The 22,000-nt window shown below is 45.1% G+C and overlaps 1 protein-coding gene across 1 annotated transcript in view; it reads left to right on the plus strand.

Annotated features, from left to right (window-relative positions):
* The window catches only part of wif1 (wnt inhibitory factor 1), a gene marked incomplete at its 5' end in the record, with an annotated part of 41,009 nt that overhangs the window by 15,487 nt on the left and 3,522 nt on the right, over positions 1-22,000 (plus strand). The window contains 5 exons of the mRNA XM_083661191.1: positions 10,216-10,324; positions 11,427-11,567; positions 18,519-18,614; positions 19,183-19,278; positions 20,436-20,531. Coding sequence (XP_083517317.1) covers positions 10,216-10,324; positions 11,427-11,567; positions 18,519-18,614; positions 19,183-19,278; positions 20,436-20,531 — 538 coding nt within the window. The remainder of the gene's footprint in view (positions 1-10,215; positions 10,325-11,426; positions 11,568-18,518; positions 18,615-19,182; positions 19,279-20,435; positions 20,532-22,000) is intronic.

Consider the following 22,000-nt stretch of genomic DNA (forward strand, 5'->3'; position numbering starts at 1 on the left):
AGGGATCTGGGACTAAACACGGCAATGTGCGACTGGATCCTGGATTTCCTGACAGACCGCCGCCAGGTGGTGAGGGTGGGCAACCTCACCTCCTCCCCACTGACCATTAGCATAGGAGCGCCCCAGGGGTGCGTCTCCAGCCCCTTCTGGTACGACCTCTACACCCACGACTGCGTGGCGACTCAAACATCAAACACAATTGTGAAGTTTGCAGACGACACAGCGGTCGTGGGGCTGATCTCGGGGGGCGACGAGACGGCCTACAGAGAGGAGGTGGGGGTACTGGAACAATGGTGCCAGGACAACCACCTCTCCCTGAACGTCTCCAAGACCAAGGAGATCATTGTAGACTACAGGAGAGGGGGGGGCGCACCCCCCCCAATCACCATCAACGGCACAGTGGTGGAAAGGGTGGACAGCTTCAAGTACCTGGGAGTCAACATCCACCAGGACCTGACCTGGGCTGGCCACACCGCCACTGTTGTCAAAAAGGCCCAACAGCGACTACACGGACTCAGGCGCCTGAAAAAATTCGGGCTGAGGAAAGAAATCCTCGGGGACTTCTACAGAGGCACCATTGAAAGCCTGCTGACAGGCGGCTTCACCGCCTGGTACGGGAACTGTACCACCATGGACCGCAGAGCGCTACGGAGGGTGAGGCGCGCGGCCCAGCACGTAACAGGAGGTGAACTGCCAGAACTGCACGAACTGTACAACCAGCGGTGCCTCAGGAGGTCCCTGAAGATCATCAAAGACACAAACCATCCCCACAACAGCCTGTTCTCCCTGCTACCCTCAGGGAGGAGATACAGGGTTCCAAAAACACGCACAAATCGCTTGAGGAACAGTTTCTTCCCGCAGGCCACGAGACTCCTTAATATGCACAAATAGTGCAGTAGTCGTACCGTACCGTACTGCAGCTGCTACTATTACGGATGCCTAACGTTTAATTGTAAATTTAAGTGTATGTTTAATAAGGTGCCTAACGTTTAATTGTAAATTTAAGTGTATGTTTAATAAGGTACATGCTATTTGCACATGCATGTATAAAACGTCGAATTTGGAATGTCTGAACACGTCTAACGTATGCACATGACATGTGCACCTATGTGCAATGAATATGCCACTGTCGTATAAGCCACCGACTTGTCTTATTGCTTATAGATGCCTATTTCTTATTGCCTTATTGCTGTCTTATTGCTTATTGATGCCTATTCTTATTGCCTATTACTTATTGCTTGTTGCCTATTTGTACTATGTCGTAAATGGAGTCCACTGCACAAGAATTTCACACGTGGTACTTGTACCATGGAGTGACAATAAAAATCTTGAATCTTGAATCTTGAAAATGGCAAATAGTTTTATATGGTTAAGTCTCACTGCACTAGTCTTTAATTTGATTTGAGAAATAAGATCATCCAATGAAAAGAAATGTTATGGAGTTGATTATTTTAAACTGGATGAAGTATTTTTATTTATTTTTAGGGTAAGTCAATCTGCTTTCAAAGTAGTTTTCTTTGTCACTTTTCAGTTTGAATTTGAATAAGACTAAACGTCTTGGAAATATAGCAATAGTTTTGTAAATAGTTAGTTTGTACATAGTTTGCTAATAGTTTTGACAATAATAATGTAAACACTGGCCTGTCACCTGAGTGAAAGTTCCTACTTACAGTTTGGTGACCCAAAACAGAATGGTGACTCCTACTGGAACAATTTGGTTCAGTGTTTATGCCTGTGTTGCTGTCTGTTGTAGTGTAAAACGACTAAAGGGAGAGCAGGTGGTTACATGAAAGTGAGTGAGAAAAGGAGAAGATACTGAATAATGACATCACAACAGTATAATCCTAATGTTAATTTAAAATTAAATATTCTTGGATGAAAGTCCAAAAAACGTAAAATTTTCTTCGGCGCTGCCCTTGCAGGCAGCACCGAGAGTCCATTCCTACCTAAAAGTACTTCCAGCGCCACTGAATATAATGCAATTTAATCCCCATCCCCGAACCCACAACCTCTGGCAACCTACCGCCAAAGTTGCCCTCTACCAGCCCACCCTAGTGTGGCAGGCTAGATACGGGCCTGGGGTGGGGGGTGACGTTAGTGCACAGATAGACACTTTACACATGATACTAAACACTGAGGGGGTGGGGGGTGACGTGCACAGATAGCGGACAGAGATGACACTCTACACTAAACATTATGGGGGCAACGTGGTGTGCAAAAGCCTTTAGTGTAGACCAGGGCTGGGCAACTGTGGCCCCAAGTGTGGCCCCTGGGTAAAAAAAAAGAAAGGCGGACGTTTTTGGTTAGGTTAGGTTAGACCACCAAAATCAGTGTTTTTATTTTACTGTAGCTACAACCCAGAACATGGTGCTAATGGCGTTGGCATTGTCCATCCACATACTGTTTAACGTTAGCATTTGAGCTAACGCTATTGTAACAAACTATATCCAGGATGCACATTACTAATCTGATTAATATCACACATTTGGGTGATGTACCCCATCAAATTGCTGTAGCAGGCTGTTTTAAAGCTAGAGAAAAGTTTCTGGTGTCATCTGAATGGAAGAATGACTACATTTGAATATGAAAAATATAAATGTTGGTATAATAAACTTTGATTACCAGTCCTTTTCATCAAATTAGTAGCTATAATTGGGAGTGATGGTGTTACAGTAGGCTACTGGTGGAAGTGCATGGGCACAATCTGGCCATCTGGTAGCGAGGGATTTTTTGTGTGGCCCTCTCTATCATCAAAGTTGTCCATACTTGGTGTAGACTTTACACACTAACTTACGTTCAGCTGGTGCAACAGGTGGCTGCAGGTGGCTTGTGCAATACTGTATACAGGTCAGCAATGTGACCTCAACCCCGCAGCTGTCGTTCATTTCTCAAACGACTGTGTCTACATGTACCGTAAATTTCGGACTATAAGCCGCGGCTTTTTCCCCGTTTTTTGGCCCTGCGGCTTATATAACGGTGCGGCTTATCTATGGATTTTATCAGCTAACGGCCGCTCGGGGACCTCCAAAATCTATGGATGTTGGTATGAGGCAGAACGAGAGCAAGACAGACATTACAAGAGCGAGACCCTGATTGGATGATGTTGCAAAAAATGTGCCTCGCGACCTGATTGGAGCACTGTGCCACTACGCTCTCTCAGACACTACAGTAAAACACCCTCCCTCCTCCCTCGCTCCATGGGGAAAATGGCAGCGATTGAGCCTGAAAGACAGTCTGAATGAAATTGAATGTAACATTCCCAATTCTATGTATTACATTCTAAAAAACTAACGGCAACATTTTGGAAGGCTAAGCCACACAACTAGCTCGTTGTAATCTAACATCATGCTTCAAAAGATGGAGAACTGGCTGTGTTACGACGATGGCGGCGAGAAGAAGAAGGAAAGAAGGAAATCGAGCAGCAGCACGTAACCTTGGCATCAGGGTGTTGACACAGAGAGCAGACGGCCGAGGTGTGTCCACCGTTCAGATCCGACTGAAGGCCAAAACAGTCGCCACCGAAATGAAAATTGAACATTTTAGAGGTGGACCATCCTGGTGTTTCATATTTATGAGACGAAAGGGACTGTCCGTCAGGGCACGGACGACTGTGTGTCAGCAACTCCCTCCCGACTACCAGGAGAAAATTACAAACTTCGGCGAATTCACACAAAGAAAGATCAAGGAATATTCCATCGGACCGGAGCAGATCATAAATATGGATGAAGTGCCTTTGACGTTCGACCTGCCTCTCACTAGGACTGTTAACAAGAAAGGTGAATCGTCCATCACGTTGAGAACCACAGGTCACGAGAGAACGAATTTCACTTGTGTTCTTGGCTGCACAGCATCTGGAGTAAAGCTCCCGCCGATGGTGATTTTTAAGCGTCTCACAATGCCAAAAGAAAAGATCCCCAGCGGGATATGCTTGTTTTGTTGAAATGTTAATAAATGGGAGCTTCCCCAAACAGCCATCTCTTTCCCGACAATCCCCTCTGTGCACGAACCCTTACATATGGTAATTAAACATCAAAACACCCGCGGCTTATAGTCCGGTGCGGCTTATATATGTAACAAACAGGCAATTTTGCTGCTGCGGCTTATACTCAGGTGCGCCTTATAGTGCGGAAATTACGGTAGTCTACTGTACAACTGACATCCTCTGAGAACACTGTGTCTACATGTAGTCTACTGTACAACTGACATCCCCTGAGAACACTGTGTCTACATGTAGTCTACTGTACAACTGACATCCTCTGAGAACACTGTGTCTACATGTAGTCTACTGTACAACTGACATCCTCTGAGAACACTGTGTCTACATGTAGTCTACTGTACAACTGACATCCTCTGAGAACACTGTGTCTACATGTAGTCTACTGTACAACTGACATCCCCTGAGAACAAACCTGACGGATTCACTAGAAATGGAAACTCTGCATAGTCTAAGGACCTGTTCACGGGAAGAGGCCCTTCTCTGCTAAGTACTCCCGACAGCTGGAATACCTCAAAGTGAAGCTCTCTCTCTCTGTCAAAAGTACTGAAGGAGCCGCTTCTCATCAGATCATCCACAGAGGCACGGACGGAAACAAAGATGGAGGCGAGCGAGTGGAGTTGGTACACGAGCGTCTTTTCTCCGGGCGCGTTGATGTGGGACCTAGGGCTGGGCAATATAATCGATACGGCAATATATCGCAATATTTTATTTCCCGATACTGTATCGATACTTGGATGCCAAGTATCGTGATACAATCGTATCGTGACCCAAGTATCATGATACGTATCGTATCGTGAGATCCTTGCCAATACCCAGCCCTACTAGCTAATGCTGTCCACACACAGATCTGAATCTAGCTAATGCTGTCCACACACAGATCTGAATCTAGCTAATGCTGTCCACACACAGATCTGAATCTAGCTAATGCTGTGTCCACACACTGAGATCATAATCCGCAAATGGCATGTCGAGGCGGCCAATGAGAGGCAGATTGAGAGCCAAAGTCACGCCCACTTCCGGTATACACATCCGCCATTCTTTTTTCCATAGACATTTCGTAAAATGCTTATAAAAACAATAGTTGATACTTGGTCAAGCCAAGCGATTCAGCTATATTTGGAATCACGAGAGACCATAGAGCATTTCACTCTTTAAAAAAAACTTTAAAAAAATGCGGATTAAAAACAATAGACGTTTTGTTTTTAAGTTTCGGTCTGAATGAAATGTTCTATGGTCTCTCCTGATTCTGAATATAGCTTTGAATTGCTTGGTTTTACCCAGTAAAACTATTTTTATAAGCATTTTATGAAATGTCTATGGAAAACAGAATGGCGGATGAAATCCCTTGGTTTGTGTTAACCGGAAGTGGGTGTGACTTTGGCTCTCTATTGAAAGAGAGAGAGCGGGCCCTTCTCTTTCCTGGGCTCGGTTACCCCACACTTCAAAGGCTTAGGAACAAAGGCCCCCGGCATAAAAGGCTGGCCGCCAGAGTTCTCTATCTGTGTGCGTTTGTGTGCGTTTGTGTGCGGGCGTGTGTGGTGTGTGTGCGTTTGTGTGCGTGCGCGAGCATGTGTGTGTGTGTGTGTGTGTGTGTGTGTGTGTGTGTGTGTGTGTGTGCGTGCGTGCGTGGTGTGTGTGTGTGTGTCTGTTATTAGCATTCAGCTGCAGGATTAGCTGGCTTCTCCGTGTGGCTTGTGTACTTTCCCTCATCAAACAGGCCAGAGTTTTAGACACTGTGTGTGTGTGTGTGTGTGTGTGTGTGTGTGTGTGTGTGTGGGGTGTGTGTGTGTGTGTGTGTGTGTGTGGTGTGTGTGTGTGTGTGTGTGTGTGTGTGTGTGTGAAACGGGCCAGAGTTTTAGACACTGGGGATTTGAGCAGGGAGGAAAATGGCCGTGTCTCCCTGTTCTGTGCTTTCATCTGCTCTCTGACTTTTTGTGTTTTCATCTGTCATTTTCAAAGGAGAAGACATTATTTAGGAGGAGCCTCCGCTTTGTTTCAGAGGGAGGAAACACTTGTTCTCACAAATAAGGACCTCTCTCTCACTGTCTCTCTCTCAAACACACACACACACACACACACACACACACACACACACCCCTACATACAAAAACAGTGTTTTCCTTCCCCCGGCTGTTTCTCTACAAAGCTAACTGAACCTCACGTGATATTAATATAATTCAAGAGGCAGTAGCCAGGCCGGAGGCATTATTGATTCGGGTTGTCCGTCCGTCCGTCCGTCCGTACGTACGTACGTAGTCCGATGTTCGTTAACGCCGGGATTCCACTGAGTGCATTTGCGTTGCGTGCTCCGGTTTTGCTCCGTGCTCCGTGCTCCGCCAACACTAACCGGCTGCGTGCAGAGCACGTCACGGCTCCGCTCCGCCAGACAGCTGGAGTGACGAGACCGACAAGTTCTCGCGGTGAAATCGCGCGCATTCGCGCGAGACAATTTGTATGTGGGATAAATACAACAACAAACAGGCAGAAGATCATTGTTCCCAACTGGAGAAGCAGAGGAGGGGTGGACTTGCTTGGTGTTGTCCTTGTAAAAGGATGTGTCGTGTCATATAATATTAATATATCAATATTATTTTGTGGTTTTCCACTTCAATGATGAACTTTTCCTCATCCATGTTTGTCCTCTGGCTTGATCTTGAATGCTGTAAGCACCTCTGCCCTGTTGACTCCAGGCCTGGCTCCGCCCAACTTGCTGCGGCTTTGCTCCGACATCCGGGAAAAATAGAAGCCTTGCGTATCTGCTTCGGAGAGCTCCGGATCGTCGGAGCTGGGACGGAGTAGACACGCAACGCAGCGGAGTAGGTGGGAGTTGACACATTGATTCGAGTGGAAACGTATCGGCTCCGAAGCCGTACCGGAGCGCAGCCAGGCCGAACCCGGACTCAGTGGAATTTGCGCGTTACGCGATATCTGAGGAATGCCTTGACGGAATTTCATCAAATTTGCCTCAGACGTCGATTTGCACTCAAGGATGAACTGATTAGATTTTGGTGGTCAATGGTCACAGTTCAAGGTCACTGTGACCTCACGAACGCCATTCCCAAGTTCGTTAACGCGATATCTCAGGAATGCCTTGACAGAATTTCTTCCAATTTGGCTCAAACATCGACTTGGACGCAAGAATGAACTGATACGATTTTGGTGATCAAAGGTCAAAGGTCAAGGTCACGTGACCTCACGAACGCCATTCCCAAGCTCGTTAACACGATATCTCAGGAACGCCTTGATGGAATTTCTTTGAATTTGCCTCAACACACACACGCGGGTGGTGTGAACGGCCTCGTCTGTTAACAAGGTCGCCTAAATGAAACTTGTGGGTTCAGCGTAGGTTGAGTTTAGGTTGAGCGTTGCTTCGGCATGCTTTATCACTGGGGACCAGGGAGCGGAACCGAGCACACTTGTCCCCAAATTGACCCCAGGTGTGGTTTGGTTCATGAGTGTGAACGTTGCGTTCCGCGCTCGGGCACGGAACAGAGAACCGTGACGTGACAGGGTCCACTTGAAAAGATGGTCTGGGGAACGCTTTGGCGTGCCCGGGGACGGAACACTTGCGAATGTGAACGCCAACCGTACCGAACCACATAGACCACACACGGGCGAGGATACACTCCAGGCATAGTTGATGACGCAAGTGCTCTCTGCAAGTGTTCCGTTCCGTTCACGAGCGCGGAAGAAATGTTGTAATGTGGAAGCTAACCAGCAGGGGAGAGGAGGGGGGGGGGCTCAGGCGGAACAGAACAGAACGAAAGCAATCGTTCCCGGTGAGAAAGCACCCTAAGTTGCTTCACTGTTTAACGTTAAAAAGAAAATTACTTGATGTGAAAATGTATTCAAGAATGTTTACAAGGAATATGTCGGAAATAGGGATGGGAATTTCATGCATTTTCCTTAACCGTTAGTTGCGCACCTTAACAATCAGTTAATCGGTTAATTGTTAACATTGTTTCTCTCCCCCAACCCCTCCCCCCCCACGTCTCGTTTTTCTCTCAGTTCAAGTTCTATTTAACCTCACAGTCACACAATAGCTGCATATTATTTATGTGACATTCGTGGCATGAATCACAAACGAAAATAATAATAAAACTATAATTAGCCTAAAAACAATAAGGCTCACCTCCTTTGAACAGCCGCCTGTCCTTAATAGTCATTTCAACAAAGGAGGACGTGATCGCCTGGTTCAATGAACTTCATGAAACCCCTCTCCGTCCACCACGCTTCTTTTCCACCATAAAGCGAGGCTTCTGTGTTATTGTCTCTGCACGCACGATGCCTGCTCCAATCAGCCTAGTATTCATATTTAGCTATAACTTTTATGAGTGACAGCGTCCACAATCAGCGTCCAGCGATAATGGAACGTAACGTGACGTTCAGCGATGCTCGTCGGGGAATCATAAATTGCCCCTGGGGTTGAATTTTGAGAACGGCGTCGCAGTATTTACACATTTACTTTTAGAGTGTAATCCTTCTATGCTGTTGCTAGCGCGAGCTTGCGGCTAATTTTAGCATCTGTTTTGTTTCATGTTGTTTGCTCAATTCACTTCCTACTTCCTCGTGCATGCGTGATGACCTTCTCACGTGACCACTCCTTCTGTTGCGCTAGCTGGGCGAGGTACGCCCTCTGCTGGACTGGTATAATTAACACACTGTGAGCTATGAAGACTGAATTAATGACACAAAGTAACAATGTTGTCCGTCAAAACAGTTAATTAATTTTAATCGGTTACGTTCTTAACGGCAGTTAACCGACTATCGGTTAATCATTAACACCCCTAGTCGGAAAGCAATCTATTGTATACTATCAAATCTTTTTGGAAGTAGATTTTATTATTTTCATTGAAACAAACTGAACAACTGAGAGTTTATATATAGCAGTGCAATTAATAATAATAATTCATTATATTAATTAATAATTAATTCACAATTATAAGCGTATAGGTGTGTGTGGGGTGCGGGTGGGGGGGGGGGGGGGTGGGGGGTGATAGTAAAAGTTTGAGAGCCACTGGAGAAGAGTCTACTTATCGTCTGCTTGATCCATTGGAGAAGCTATGGTTTACCCCCCTATGCTTTAATCTGTAGGAGTTGGAGTCAATATCAGAAACTCCCATACAGTGTTTACTGTAGTTACAGTAAATTAGTTCTGTCGTTTTATTACTGTTCCCAGTAACTAGTAATGTAAGGGATTACAATTTCCAAAAAGTAATTATATTACAGTTACAAAAAATAATTATATTACAGTTACTAGTAACTTCAAGTTACTGCATGACTTTCTCCAGCACTAGCACAGCGCTAAAACAAAGTATGGACATAGGTCTGGTGATGTGAGACTAGTGTGTTGCCAGAACATGATTAGCTTTTTGTCCTATAGGCAAATAAATACAAAGTATGCAGTTTGGCTGATTGATGACTCCTCCTCTAAGGTTAATTATTGTTCCAATAAAGTAGCCTGGTTAAAACTATCCAGATCCGTGAACTCACATTCTGTTTGGTTCTGCGGTTCCATCTGGACTCCATGCAGTTCACAGTCATTTAAGTGGGTGGAAGTACTTGCCTTGACAGACCACTCCTTCAGCCACTCAGCGTCATCAAATCCAGTCCTTCAGCCAATCAGCATCGGATCCGTTTAAATCCAAATCCACTCCGAAGAACAGCGGAGAGCCATGGAGGCAGCCATTACTGTTTTGCCAGCGATCTTCCCGATTGGCCGGTTATGATTTCAACTACGAGGCAGGTTCCTGATTGGCCCGTACACGCTGTAGTTTCTGAAAATGCCTACCTCGGGCTGGAGGCCAGACGGAACCGCAGAACCAAACAGAATGTGAGTTTTAACCAGGCTACCAATAAAGTGGATTCCTTTCTAAAAGGAGCTGGCTGGAACAGGTTATACGTCACTTTACGCAAGGAGGGTAGCTAAAGCAACAAGTAACGTAACTAATTACTTTTGATACCAAGTCATAACGTGAAGTAATTGTATTACTTTTTAAAAGAGTAATCCATAATAAGTAACTAATTACACTTCCTGAGTAACTTGCCCAACACTGCTCCCATAAGAAAGATCAGAATTTCCCCCTTCTCACACTGCCCCCTGCTGGCTCCTCCTCATGTCCCTGTGTGTCTGTCTGTGTGTTGCATGCAGAGTATTTCTCACACTGCCCCCTGCTGGCTCCTCCTCATGTCCCTGTGTGTCTGTCTGTGTGTTGCAGGCAGAGTATTTCTACGAGTTCCAGACCCTGCGCTCCATGGACCAGGACATCATGGACAACCCCACCGTCAATGTCCCCCTGCTGGGCAGTGTCCCACGCAAACCCTCAGGTCAGCACCCAGCCTCCTAACCAAGCCCCCAGGAACAGCTCGGGGGCCGTGAAGCAAATTGAACATGGTGGCCAAGCTTGGTATTGCAGTGACACCCTACAGCCGTCACGTGACGCCCTACAGCCCAGAAACAGAAATTCCCATCCACTTACATGTAAAACTCTGGGTGTCACTCAAAGTCAAAAACGACTCTTTGAGTTATCAAGGTTTACTTTATGAGCCAGTTTTTCTCCAGAATCCACCAAGAGCTGTATTCTGGAGTTCCCTCTCTCTCTATGGCTCTGGCCACTATTACCAGAGACCTTTAACATTAGATAGAGTCACCCCAACTTCCAGTCACTTCCTGTATCTGTGCCACAAAGTTTTGCCACTGCCACGCCCACTTAGGAGACTGGTCAGCCAATGAAGTGTCATACCATTGACAGACCTGATGACCACATCCGTTTAGGATTAAAGGTCTCTGCGGTACAGTAACTCAGGGCCTGGGCTCACTCGTGAATGCAAGTAGACATGTCACATGACCTTGCGTAAGTAAAACCAGGAAGACAAATTCAAAATGCTTAATGCGCCAATGAGCAGCTTACGTTCAAATGAATGGGCGGCCATTTTTCTTGCTCCTAATGTGCCACTAAGCCCAGCCATCACTGCTTCCAGCCTACACAGCATATACAGAATATATACGTATATATATATGCACTTTATTATTTGAAGATTGTCTACTGTCTGCTCCATATTTGGCTATTTGATTTAGCTATTTCTGCACAAAGATAAATTCCTCATTTGTAACATGTTTATTCACTGTGGCTTTTAAAATGATGCTCAAGCAGATAACCAGGCAGTATTCTGAATCTATTGCTTAGGCTAAAAGGTCTGTGTGTGTGTGTGTGTGTGTGTGTGTGTGTGTGTGTGTGTGTGTGTGTGTGTGTGTGTTGTGTGTGTGTGTGTGTGTGTGTGTGTGTGTGTGTGTGTGTGTGCGTGTGCGTGTTGTACGTGTGTGTGTGTGTGTGTGTGTGTGTGTGTGTGTGTGTGTGTGTGCGTGCGTGTGCGTGTTGTACGTGTGTGTGTGTGTGTGTGTGTGTGTGTGTGTGTGTGTGTGTGTTAGTGGTGCAGGTGGCTTTCCCCTGTCTGGGAGAGCAGGACGGGGTGGCAGCCTTCGAGGTGACCATCTTGGTGATGGACGGCGGTGGTAACGTCATCCTCAGGACGCCACACAACGCCATCTTCTTTAAAAGCTGCCAGAGAGGTGAGGAGGAGGAATATATCATGTCATGTCAACATGACGTATGAGAGAAAGTGACATGACATGACATCAGAATACACAGGTGGAGGATTTGGGGGGGGGGGGGGTAGCAGTCATGCCCCCCCTCAATATTAAGGGGTAAGATGAGCCAGTTTTGACTCAGAATGTTGTTTTGGTGAAAAATGAGGCCGAACTCAAACAAATGCTTCCACCCATATTTCAATTTTCCCAAATTCTTTTGGCTCAACTTACCCCATCGCCACCTTTTTGTGTGTCTCTGTGTGTGTGTCTGTGTGTGTGTGTGTGTGTGTGTGTGTGTTGTATGTGTGTGTGTGTGTGTGTGTGTGTGTGTGGGGGGGGGGGGGTATTGTGAGTCTACACACTACAGTAGTTCACTGCTAACTGTTTGCAATTAATTCATAGAGGGGTGCAAGTCTGCAACTAATGATCATGTTCATTATCAGTTAATCTGCCAATTATTTTCTTGGTTAATCAATTAGTTGTTTGGTCTATATAAAATGTCAGAAAATGGTGAACAATGGAGTAAAGGAACCAGAACATATTCACATTTAAGAAGCTGGAATCAGATAATTTTGACTTTGACTTTTTTATTAGTCAAAACGATGAATGGATTATCAAAATAGTAATTTTGTGTTGATCGACTAATCGATGAATCGTTACAACTCTAAATTCATGTGGTTTTAGTCCTTGGTAGTAGACCAACTTTTACTGTAGACACCTGCTGTTGCCTGCTGGTCGCTTGGTGCTGCAGCTTGATTGGCTGTTCTGCTGTATTTCCGTCTTCAATTGGTCGATTTCAAACTGGCCCCTCCTCTCGTCGCTGCCGTTCACCGGTCATCACCTTGCAAAGCATAATGGGATACCTGGCGATGTATTCAATACAAACTGAATGGGCAGCAGCGACAGCGAGCGTCTACACGTGAAAATAAATCACTGCAGTCTGGCTGGGGCATTAAAATAGCCCTGCGCACGCGCGCGCACGCACTATGCAGTGCTACAGTTTTGCTAGCATATATATGCTATTAAAATTATTCTGTGCTAAGAGAAATATGTATCCACTAGCACAGGTGCTACTGGAGATTAAGAAAATAGATTCCCTCATTATTATTGCTACATAAACATTAATAATAGATAGTTTAAAGGCCCATTCCATCGGTTCTGCCAAGAAATAAATGTGCACAAAGTGTTTTTTATTGGCTATGAGTGAATGCGCCTTGACGTAACTTAAAAATCGCAACCAGGGGCGTTTCTCTCCGACCAGCCGTTCAGAAGATACATGGAAATACAGCATCTTCGAAGGGGTGAACATTTCCCGCCACAGCTAGAGGATGTGACGTCTGCGCATTCACGAGCCTGCCTCTTGTCATCATGGCTCCGGCGTAAATACCAAGGAAGAAGACGGCTAACAGGAAATGGCTAACGTTACGTTCGTCGCTAGCTGCTAGCAAAAGGAAACAACATAGACTCCAGAAAAAGTCCACACTAAATAAATAAATAAATATTTATCTAATGAAGCCCGTCTGGCCAGACAGCAGCAATGTGACCGACATCGGGGGGAAACTAGAGTCAGGACTGTGTTTTCGGTTCATGAAGGGAACTTGCTGCTTGTAGCTACTGTAATGTGGGTTTGACCAGATAACGTTAGCTGCTTGCTAATGGATTTTCAAGATTCAAGATTTTTATTGTCACTCCATAGTACAAGACAGTATCTGACAACCTGGTCAGAAACTCTGCTAACATTACCGTCTTGTGTGAAGTAATGCAACCCTAACGTTACTACCGTTATGCTTATGGTCATGGAACATTATTGTTTGACTGCAGTTAGCTGCGGTGGTGAGTCTGCCTATGATAACGTTAGCTTGATGCTATACGCGGCTAACTAATAGATTTAGGTATATTTATAGAAATTACCACCAGCCCCACTAATAACGTTACCGTCTTGTGTGGATAATGAATGTAACAGTCGTAAATATGCCTAACGTTACTGTTATGCTTATGAAACATTGTTTGATTGTTCAGTTTGGTCAACTCCAGGCATTACACGGTACCGTACATACAGGGGAAGCAGGGTAGTTAGTTCCTGGCTGAAGGTGAATATCCTATCCATTTCCCCGCAGCCAATGTAAGCCAAAACACGGCCAAACATGCCACAATAACGTCCGATAATTCATCCAGAATCCTTCCTGGGCATCTCGAGGCTGATCTGACCGATAAATTGTCCAGGTTGCCGTTTTCAAGTGACTTTTATGAGTTAACGTTACAAAGCAACCAACACCTCTGCTGTTGCCAGGCAACTGCTTGTGCGCGTGCGCGTGCGAGTATGGTGCCCGCGCGTCAGCTCGTTCACACGCTGCCTGCAGTTACTCTAACGGCCACCGGCGTCAGTGACAATTGACGGAATGGATCTTTAATGAATAATAATGCATCATATTTCATTTGTTATATTTTGTGAGATCTGTTGACGAGTGCTCTGATCTGAGATCAAATTGAGTTTATGAACACACCAATTTAAAGAAGAACTGTTTTGTCACATAAAGCCATTTCTATTCCAAATTCAACAAAAAGAACCAATAAGAATCCCATTAAAGTACAAGATTGATAAGCAGTATCAGTAAGTAGTAGGCTACCGTTAAAATCTTAACAATGTACCATCCCTATCTAGGTGACCAAATTCATTTTGACCAATAAAGGATCTATTTAACTGCCACCTGTGTGCTACCAAACTATGACGAGAAATATTTTGTCAACTACCTATTTTCACTGATAAAAACTAAAACTAGACTAAAACTATGAACGATACAAATGACTAAAATGTGACTAAAACTAATAAGCGCGTTTTCATCCAATGACTAAGGCCATGTCCACACGGAGACGGAAGCTATCTTTTTTTTTTTCGTTTCAGAAAAGTTTTCCATAAACATGGAAACGTTTCAAGAAATGTGTGTATCCACATGAAACCACTGAAACCGCTGTAGAATAACAGAGAAAGACAATCTCGTCAATAATGGCATACAACCTCTAGGGGCGCACAGTCTATAATGTGTATCTCACTGTAGCAGCAGCTTAAACCCTTGGCTTTGCGGGGAGGTTTGCCATGTCAATGAATAAAATGATTAAACCTACAGTATACAGGCAAATGCAGAGCTGTTCAGCAGGGCTGATGGTCTCCCTGTAGCCTACAATATAGAACGTTAACTATCGGTGACCCTGATATCATCCACTTCCATGATCTTTAGACATGTTGCAAACACATCCCAGCGTATTGGCCGCTCCTGCACATCACAGCACAGGCTAAATGATGCAACATAAATATACATTATATAAACTCATGGCATAAATGTGTTTTTATTGAAAAAGTCGCGTCAAGTAAGCTAAAGTCTTGTTGGAGTGGACACGAGCGGATATCACAGACATCACAGTGCAACCTGTGTTCGTCAAACCTCTCACTTCCCTATTCACGTTGTATTTACGAGGGCTATATATAGGGCAAGAGAGTATGTTGGTTACACTGAGGGTTTACATTTCATTTCATTTCATTTTGTCCAATATTAAAATATTCCAGAAATGCATGTTGTATTAAAAATAAATATAATTTCTATCTAACACGTTAAGCCTGATTTTGTTTGTCTTATTGTAAAAATGTAGCCGCCGCTAAGCCTTCTGGGAAATATCCGATGAAGGGAGGGGAGGGGTGGATGGGAAGAGTCAGCTGTGTGGAGCCCTGAGGATGTTGTAGGCTACACGCTGTTCTCCGTGTCCACTTGTGTCCACTTGTTGCTGACGGTGGTAATAGAGGAGCATTATATTTTGCTGCAAGATCCCCACTGCTGTAGCACGAACGCTACTGCCATGCTTGTTATTGTTGCTGGTGGAGAGAGGTGGGGCTATGGCGTCATCGTTTCAGGAAAGATGCGTATGGGTTGTAAACACGGAAATGCAAGGGTGGCGTCTTCAGATTTAATCACTCTGGGACCCGTTTTGAAAAATTAGCGTATACGGCCAGAACGTATAGTCCCAGAACGCGGTTCCATCTGGACGAAACGGCTATATGACAAAAAACTTTAGCGGATACACCTAAAGTCGTCTCCGTGTGGACATGGCCTAAGACTAAGACTAAATCTGAAATAGCTGCCAAAATTAACACTGCGTGCTGCTGATTATTTATTTATTTTTTGCTTCCTAACACCAGTGCTACCACCTAATAAAGTAAGCAGCCAGCCCTGTGTGTGCGTTTGTGTGTGTGTGTGTGTGTGTGTGTGTGTGTGTGTGTGTGTGTGTGTGTGTGTGTGTGTGTGTGTGTGTGTGTGTGTGTGTGTGTGTGTGCGTGTGTGCGTTTGTGTGTGTGTGTGTGTGTGTGTGTGTGTGTGTGTGTGTGTGTGTGTGTGTGTGTGTGTGTGTGTGGAGCGAGTGGGGGGCATTCACATGACATCATAACCCAGAAATGGCCTTTGTGCCGGATGCTGATTAGCAGCAGAGTTTATGTTTTAGTTGAAGCAGCAGCACGGCCAGGTGTGTGTGTGCGCGTGTGTGTGTGTGTGTGTGTCTGCGGGGGCGCGCGCGTGTGTGTGTACACGCGCGCGTGTGTGTGTGTGTGTGTGTGTGCGCATATGTTCGTGCGTGTGTTTGGGGGGGGGGGGGGGTGGGGGGGGGTAGGCTGCTTCCACTCTGCATTCCACAGCACAGCCAGACACATGGAGCCCAAATCCCCTCCAATTACTCTTCCCACTGCTGATGGGCCGACCTTCTCCACAGGGATCTATGGCTGACATACATCCTGCTCTGCCAAGCTACTAGACCAGCTCCACTCATCATCCTGCAGGGATGACGTCTTTTTGGAGGCCAACTCAGCTAGTCATGCTGCTTCTGGTTCCCAAGTGTAAAAGTCTATGGGAGTTTTGTATGGGGATTTTGGTGAAATGCATTATAAGGCGTGTGGTTAACAAAGGTTTATGAAACAGCCAACTCTGTGTTCAGCAAGATCATCTTCACCGGACAATCTTCTCCAGCCGGCCCTGCAGCTTGCATACGCAGCTTGACCGCTGTGCATTCTCACTTGCCCAACCTGCAGCTCGCCCGCTCTGCGGGCTCGCCTGCTCTTATGACATCACCGATGACCACTGCGCGTCGCGGCCTCGCCTGCTCTATGACATCACAGATGACATCATCACGGATGACATCACTAATGACATTATCACTGAACGATCCTCAACCAGGAAGGATGACATCACTGATGACATCATCACTGATGACATCACATCATTAGGTAATTAGGGCAATCACCTAATTAAAAGATCCGGCTCCGTCAGGTCACCCGCACAGCCCAGGGGCGGAAGCCATCTTCTCCGTCTGGTTCCTCCCTGATTCTACCTACCTATATGTACTTATCCTCCCATCACTTATAGCCGCAGGCCTCAGACCGATGACATCACTGATGACATCATCATCACTGAAACTATAGCCTCAGCCTTAGGGCAATCAGCCTTAGGGCAATTGATCTGCCCTAATTAAAAAATCTGGCTTCCTTCAGGTCACCCGCACGGGTGCTCTTTAAACCCCCTGACATTTTCAGCCAGATCGCACGTAAAACGGCATAGCTGTGGCCGGCACAAACATTGAAACAGACAGACCCACGTGCTCCCTTTTATAATAAGGAAGGATGACATGAGGTTCAGTAGCTTAGCAAAAACAGCCAATCGCAATAAAGTTGAATCAGTACGTTTCTACTTTTACCAGAGTCTCTCTTTTTTTACACAACTGTACTTCTACTTAAGTAAAGAATGTGTGCACTTTTCCCATCTCTGCCCTATTGTGACTGTAGGGCATTTAGCAGTGAAGAGCCCTGGTACTCCAAGCTGAAAAGGTTCCAGTGTGTTTGACAGTGCTGTTGACATTAGACTCCCACCTCAAAGCCTTCCCAAATGTTGTTGGGTGAAGCCCTGGTATTCTGCTGCTTTGAAGCCGCCTCTGTGATGGAAGTCAACAGCATCTGGGTGGAATGTCTGCCCGCCTTGAAGTGGGAGGAGCTTCAGCCCAGGCCCAGCTCCTACATGACTGCTTGTTTTCATGCTGATTTCACTCCGTTTAAGCCTTAATGTCATTGAAATGTGCTTTACTCTTACTAGTGCAGTGCCCGTTCACTCACTCACTCACTCACTCACTCACTCACTCACTCACTCACACACTCACTCACTCACACACACACACAGAAAAGTCTTATTCGACATTCAGTGCACCATGCTATTATATGAAGTAAATGTTTCCCCAGCCAGTGTTATGATGAGAGAAAAGAATATGGGACGCTGAAGCATGAAACATGCTTTATTTACAGAAAGCAACACGTGGTCATGGGCTGTCCTACATGCTACCTGACTCATTCAAGAACAACACTGTTCTCTCCTCACATATGATTCACCAAGAACAGGAAGTGACATCATAGGCAGTGCTACTGCATTCACAGTGCCCCCTCTGTGTAGGAGGATTTAAGTTCACCACAAGTTTTATTTATTTATTTATTTATTTATTTATTTATTTATTTATTTATTTATTTATTTATTTATTTATTTGTTAATTCATTAATTCATTAATTTATATAATTTAGATAGATTTATTTATTTAGATAGATTCTAATTATGTTCTAAATGTATAATCTTTTTTAAATTATATTTTAAAGCAATTATTTTTGTAATGAAAAAGAACCAATAAGTGTATCGATAAAGAACCGAACCAATAAGGAGTATCGATAAGTGAGGGATGCAAACAGAAGCTTCGCCGCACAACCTGGACACCAGTAAAAAAAAAATCAGTCAAATGCTTGTTTTGCTCGCAGCACCCATGTGGTTGTCTCTGTCTCTGCACCCATGTGGTTGTCTCTGTCTCTGCACCCATGTGGTTGTCTCTGTCTCTGCACCTATGTGGTTGTCTCTGTCTCTGCAGCCAAGTGTCCTGGTGGTTGTCGAAATGGAGGCTTCTGCAATGAGAGGCAGGTGTGTGAGTGTCAGGACGGCTTCTATGGACCACACTGTGAAAAAGGTACATTTTGCACCATATCGTCCCCAAACACAGGCCCTTCCTAATCCTATCATGGATTCCATAACAGCCTGACTGATACTGGGTTTTTGGGACCACATATCTACATGGCTTTTGGGCATCACATCACAGTGTCAAAGGATCATGTGTGGCCTATTCATTGGCTTCTACTGGTCTACTGGAAACTCCTCAGAGCAGATAAGGAAGTCATAGTCAGTGTTTTTTTTTTTTTTTTACACTTTAATTTTTTAATTTTTGTGTGGACATGAAACAGGTGGAGTCTAGGACCTTACAATTCACTCATCAAAGAAAAAAAACAGAATAGAAAGTTAAAAATGAAAGAGTTCAAATTAAAGTGCAGGAGCGGTTCACAATAATAACAAAGTTTTAATAGACATAGTCATAGTCAGTGTTGAGTGGTAACCTAGTTACAGTAACTTAGTTACCATAATAATTGTATTACTTTTAAAAGGAGTAATCAGTAATAAGCAACTAATTACACTTCCTGAGGAACTTGCCAACAACACTGGTCATGGTAGATGTAGTGACGTCGTTTCTGTCGCCCTTGCAGCTCTTTGCTCACCCAGATGTCTGAATGGTGGCTTGTGTCTGAGTCCAGGAGTGTGCGTCTGCCCGCCCGGGTACCAAGGAGACAGCTGTGATAAAGGTACAGTCCACCCAAACCCTCCAGCATCCTCCTGCAGTATGAGGCCTTAAAGCACAAGTTCACCCCAAAATGAAAATTCTGTCATTATCTTCTCACCCCCAAGCCGATGGAAGGACGGGCAAAGTTTTTCAGTCGGAGACTAAATACTAATGATATATCTGCTGCAGCCGTTACAGGTCATTGACAAAGACGCACTCTCTGATTGGCAGATCACGGCAGGAACTGATTGAAACCGCCTCGCGCGGGAAATCGCTTTGTATAGACAAACTTCCAGACAAAACTTGCGTTACAGACAGTCTGTGGCATCACGTTGAAGGCTGGGTTCACCCAGGCTATATTAGTATGGCTATTAGTTAGTTGGTGAGCTTGAAGCTAGCACTAAGCACCCACACACAGTACAGGCATTTTTAAACCCTTCATAGAGAGCCGCAGGGATGACATATTTTTGTAGGCTGAATGCGGAAGTCCCGAACTTCCTGGTTCTTCACTGTTTCTGTCTATGGGATTTTTGAATGGGTTTTTGGCGCGATGCTTCAAATAATGTCTGTGGGCAACGCAAGTTTAATCAAACGCGAACCAAGGTTCAGCGGGATAATCTTCACACATGAGGACCACTTTCATGAGTTTTGTAGCGTAAATGCGAGCCCTAGAAGTAAAAAGCTCGAGCTAAGCTAATCCAGAACTACACACTGTCGCATAGGCTTCCCCGTCACGTCAGCACTCAACCTGGACTGTTGTTGATGTGTGCAATGATTACCCCGGGCTGAACCAGGTGATGGAAAGATAATTTCCGTGTTCGTCCTTGAAGTGGTGACGTTATTGACGTATATATCCCCATCGACTCAAAAGTGTAGTCTCATTTAGCCGTTTGCTAGCTAGCCGCCCTTTTAACGGCACGTAAAAGCTTCAAAACTCGTAAAAGTGGTCCTCGTGTGTGAAGATGATATTACTAAACACTGGTTCGCGTTTGATTAAGCCAGCGTTGCCCAGAGAGATTATTAGAAGCATCGCGCCAAAAACCCATTCAAAACTCCCATAGGCGAAAACTGTGAAGAACCAGGGCTGTTAGCATCGATGATTTCCGGACTCGTTACTGCGGCTCTCTATGTGGTCTAGTTATAGACTGTATCCTGTACTGCTGTTTTTTCTGTCTGCAGCGAACTGTAGCGCCACCTGTCTGAACGGAGGGACATGTTTCCACCCGGGGAAGTGCATCTGTCCCGCTGGCTACGAGGGGATTCGCTGCGAACTCAGTGAGCTGAGCTTTCTTTATTTGATGTTTGAAACTCTTCTTGTTCCTCTGTTTTGTTGTTGTCTTCTAATGTGGGACACTGGGAGCTGCTCAGTGCTGCTTTCTTTGAATCACCCAGAATGCTTCAGTTTGTGAGCGCTCCTGGGTTTAGTGGTTAAACTGTGACAGTGACGTCACAAAGCCCACAATCTGCCCTCAGCCCAGGGGGCGGAGCTTTTACTGCGGGCGGAGGAAGCTGCTGGCGGCCAAACCAACCAGGCCATTAACACACACACGCACACACACACACACACGCACAAACACACACACACACACACACACACACACACGCGCGCACACACACACATCTCTCACACACACGCGCACACACACACACACACACACACACACACACACACACACACACACACACACTCGCACAAACACACACACACAAACACACACACACACACACATACACAAACACACACACACACACACGCACAAACACAGATCCAACACTGGCTTAAACTTTCCATTAATTATGGAGCAAACTGCTGATATTTCTATGCCTCCGCCGGCGATAGCCAGGCCGGAGGCATTATGGATCCGGGTTGTCCGTCCGTATGTCCGTCCGTACGAGGTTCGTTAACGCGATATCTGAGGAACGCCTTGGCGGAATTTAATCAAATTTCCCTCAAACATCGACTTGGACTCAAGCATGAACTGATTAGATTTTGGTTGTCAAAGGTCAAAGGTCAAGGTCACTGTGACCTCTCGAACGCCATTTTCAAGCTTGTTAACGCGATATCTCAGGAATGCCTTGACGGAATTTAATTAAATTTGTCTTAAACATCGACTTGGCCTCAAGCATGAACTGATTAGATTTTGGTGGTCAAACTTCAAGGTCACTATGACCTCATGAACGCCATTCCCAAGTTCGTTAACGCAATATCTCAAGAACGGCTTGATAGAATTTCTTCTGATTTGGCTCAAACATCGACTGGGACGCAAGGATGAACTGATTCCATTTTGGTTATCAAAGGTCAAAGGTCAAGGTCACTGTGACCTCTCGAATCTCAGGAATGTCTTGATGGAATTTCTTCAAATTTGCCTCAAACGTCCACTTGGACTCAATGACATTTTGGTGGTCAAAGTTCAAGGTCACTGTGACCTCACACACCCAATTTTCAAGCTCTGTAATGCAACATCTCAGGAGCGCCTTGACGGAATTTCTTCCAATTTGCCTCAAATGGCAATTTGGACTGTAGAATGAACTAATGGCGGAGGCATAAGTCTGCGTTGCGGTCGTTCTAGTTTGACCTTGAGAGAATGTCCTCATTATGCAACAAACTGATGATATTTTTGACCTTGAGAGAATGTCCTCATTATCAGGGTTGGGTAGGTTACTTTTAAATAGGAATCCCTTAAAGTTACTTGTTACTTGTTAAAAATTGTACTTAGTAATGTAATCCGATTACCACTATTTAA

Source organism: Poromitra crassiceps, assembly GCF_964638095.1.
Source record: "Poromitra crassiceps genome assembly, chromosome: 2".
NCBI lineage: Eukaryota > Metazoa > Chordata > Actinopteri > Beryciformes > Melamphaidae > Poromitra > Poromitra crassiceps.